General features: G+C 34.1%; 1 protein-coding gene across 1 annotated transcript; it reads right to left on the minus strand.

The window, feature by feature from the left end:
* Window positions 1–386: 386 nt before the first annotated feature.
* LOC117906464 (isoamylase 1, chloroplastic-like) lies at window positions 387–3,301 on the minus strand. Its single transcript, XM_034819485.1, has 3 exons — window positions 3,234–3,301; window positions 3,009–3,135; window positions 387–913 (listed from the first exon to the last, which is right to left on the minus strand). Exons 1-3 carry the CDS (start codon window positions 3,287–3,289, stop codon window positions 761–763), a joined length of 336 nt encoding a protein of 111 aa, XP_034675376.1. The 5' UTR covers window positions 3,290–3,301; the 3' UTR covers window positions 387–760.
* Window positions 3,302–3,551: the final 250 nt, after the last annotated feature.

Genomic DNA, 3,551 nt, shown 5'->3' on the forward strand with positions numbered 1-3,551 from the left:
TGTAATAACAATGCAATTCTAATATGCAAATCATGTGAATTGGTCTACTAGGAAATGCACTGTGCATAATTGTTAAGACTCAAGCTTTGAGAGGAGAGCAGCAGAATGTTTGAGAGGAAGATGTATAAGAAAAATGTCTTTGTTTAAACGGGAAGCGGTTTGAAGAATAGAAACAAAATTGTCCCTTCAAAAGCTATCAAAATATTGCAAATTTAGGGGCTCTGCTAAAAAAAATATATATGAAAATTGAAATTTAATGACTATAAGAATGAAACGAGACATGGAAAGGACATTTCCTGGATTTTAGAATCTTATCAAAGGAGATTTATCATAGAAAGGAAATCAGTTTCCTGAAATGGCATATTAAGGAGACTACACATTATTGCTAAACATAATGTTTATTAAAAAAAAATTCCAATATTGCCTCCAGATGTGTCTTCAGTAGGAGAGAATTATCAAATCACATGTAATTCAAATACATGTAGAAAGAAATGAATAATTGCTAGTTCATAGGCTCAGTTCAGCCAACCCTCCATATATGAAGAGGTAATCAAGTGAAAACTTTGTATCTTCTATGTCCAATACTCCTTCAAGCAAGCAGAAGTTAGCAGATTGCCTCATTAAGTATAACAGTGAAATGAAACAATTGGGAAATATGGGAATAATGAAAAACTGATGTAGATTTATGTTTCTACCTATGTAAGACCTTTCAAGCATCATGTGACTGGCTTGTTCAATGAAAAATAATAATAATAATTTATCATAAGTACAAACACAGGCTGACAATTCTCGACATGGCACATTGTACACCATTTTCGGTACTGACCTTCCCATTCCACTCTGACCAAAGACCCCAGTGAGGAAACATGCCAACTTGGTAAAGGCCTCCTGCATCCCATGCTTCAGCAATAAGCTATTTGAAGGTAGAAACAAAATTTGGTCAGTTACCTTTCCAATAGTAATGGCACGTAGAACTGCCAGTGAACAAAGAAAATGATAAAATGAAACTGTTTTATGTAGGATTCACTCCTCTGCAAACATGATTACAGAAGCATCTTCCTGGGAAAAGCAGCAACAATTAGCAGTCTGTATTTATTTTATTTTTTTAATTATACTATTTGGGTTTTAAGGCATATTGATGATCAATGAGAATGTCATATCCTATTTTCTTTGCCTCTTCATGTGTACATGTGTATGCATGCACATGTGAGGTCTGAACTATCAGCATCAATGATCATCATATCTCACCGTTGGGACTTATTGCACGATTTCTTTGTCAGGATTAGGTTTAGAAATCAGATAGCTAAACTTCAGACACACCTCAACTATCTTATTGGGGGCCTACATGGTTGGATAAGACTTCTCTGGTTCAGGAAATGACCATAGCAGCACAATCTTCAAAAGAAGGGAGAGACAGCAACCAAGGATTTAGACACATCAATCTTGAGATTGTTTTACACCTCCATAGTCAGTTTTTTCAGGAAGGTTTAATGATTAAAACTACATTAAAGTTGTTAAGCTACCAACTTTCCTAAAAGTTTAAGTTATAAAAGATACAAATCCACAATGTATACTGGACTAATAACCTGAGACTATGCTAAGTTGCCAACTTTCCTAAAAGCTTAAACTATTAGGATATGAACTCACAATGTATATCAAGTTAATATAAGTAGAAACAAACAAATTAAAATAAAAATCCATGCATAGCATGGAGATCAATTAAAATGAAAATTTTTATGGGATGAAACACTTAACCTTCAAAAGTTAGAGCAAAACCTCAAGATTCAAATTTCATCAAATCTCAAGTTTAGGGGCTTTAATATCTTGAATGGAAGCACAAAAAAACACTGTTGATAGATTAGGGCAGTTCTTTCTTTAGAAGAAAAAGACTAAGAAAAAATCAGCTTTGACTACTCCTTTAGTTGTCAAGCAGTGTTACCAATGTACATCAGCACCCCAACATCTTTTGGAATCCATTGATACTAATATTGCATACAAGTAGTGCCAATATGTACCAATTGTTGAAAGAGACCAAGACACATATTGATCAAATGTGCAACGTGGATGGTACTTTTTAGTTTCAGGTATAAGTTATATCCAGGTGATTTCCAGGCTGGCAAGCAATGACACTGACACTGACATGTATGGAGTAATATGTAACAGTACTCTTCAGTACTTAAAAACCATGTGGTCATTAGGTGATCTGGGTCAAAAATGTGAGGCATATCTTTTACTGCTTCTCAATGTGTTATGGTAGGTAAGGACCAAAGGGAGACATTAAGGATGAGATGCAGTTTACCCAACAGTCCTAACAAAGGACCAGAGTCCAGACAGCTCAATTCATCTAATCTTCTTATTGAACATCATTAATCTATTGCTATACATTAGCAAGTTCAGTTCCCCAAGGCTCATGAAGATATTTTAGACACCACAGACCCATTTTCATTGATGATTAGTAGACAGACCAGTGCATGAGATGGCTACTATGGTGGTGGGTTTTTGAGAAGGAGAAGAAAAAGGAACATAATGGAGGATTGTATGGGCATTTCCATCCCATATTTATTCTCATAGGGGATTTTCTCTTATCTTCTGTAATTAATCTAGTTACATTTCTGTTGGAGGATGTCTTCTCCTTCCACTTTTTGAATCTTAATCCATTAAATAAGATATTCATTTCTGAAGAAAATATTCTTCTTTTTTCTGTATTAAAACTGAATACAAAGTGACCTATATATATACAAGTGGGATTCCTAATCTAAGCCATATAATATGCACAATCACTATCTCTAAGGAAACAATAACTAATTAGGAGAGATTCTCTCATCCATAAAAATAGAAAATATCCTAACACAATATATTCTTCTAATCTTGGCACTTAATTACAAATCATAATCCCATATTTCCACAATTTCTTTGATTTTATATTTAAAAAAAATAAAATAAAGAGGCAAGATTACTAAAAGCTGGATTTCAAGAGAAGTATAAAGAAAGGAACCTATAGTAAATACCTTCACTCCACGGAGTATTGGATCATTACTAATCATATCAATTAATGGAGGACTGCTGAGAGGGGTGCCAGTGGTCAGTGAGTCACCTTCTGCTGGATTCCCATATACATTAAGAGCATCCCAGAGACTTCATGGGAAAGGAAAATAAAAGACCAAAATAAATATCAATCTCCAATAGAAACTGAATAAGGACAAAAAAAAATATCAGACAGATTGCACAGTAACCTGCTACCCCTGGTCATGATAGAAGCAAGATCAAAGCGAAAGCCATCCACATGCATTTCTGTTACCCAATATCTGTTGGACAAGAAACTAACTCAAAAACCTTTCACTCCATCTACCAATAAAGATTAAGGAAGGATTGAGACTAAATAAGTTCAAAACTGTAGCATGAGGTTGCATATAATAGATTGCTCACATTCAAGAATACCAAGCAACAAACAAAAAAAAAAAAATTTGGTTTTTTTTTTTTTTTTTTTTTTTTTTTTTTTTTTTTTATGACGTCATGATGACGTCATCATGTCACTATTCATCTCCTTCTCC

This window comes from Vitis riparia, chromosome 18 (genome assembly GCF_004353265.1).
Source record: "Vitis riparia cultivar Riparia Gloire de Montpellier isolate 1030 chromosome 18, EGFV_Vit.rip_1.0, whole genome shotgun sequence".
NCBI lineage: Eukaryota > Viridiplantae > Streptophyta > Magnoliopsida > Vitales > Vitaceae > Vitis > Vitis riparia.

Excerpts from the sequence above, each read along its gene's own strand:
- LOC117906464 (XM_034819485.1), bottom strand. The coding sequence starts at position 3,289 with ATGCATGTGGATGGCTTTCGCTTTGATCTTGCTTCTATCATGACCAGG. Across the intron at positions 3,136-3,233 it reads ATCATGACCAGGGGTAGCAG|TCTCTGGGATGCTCTTAATG; the intron begins GTTACTGTGCAA and ends TTTCCCATGAAG. Across the intron at positions 914-3,008 it reads CAATACTCCGTGGAGTGAAG|CTTATTGCTGAAGCATGGGA; the intron begins GTATTTACTATA and ends ACCTTCAAATAG.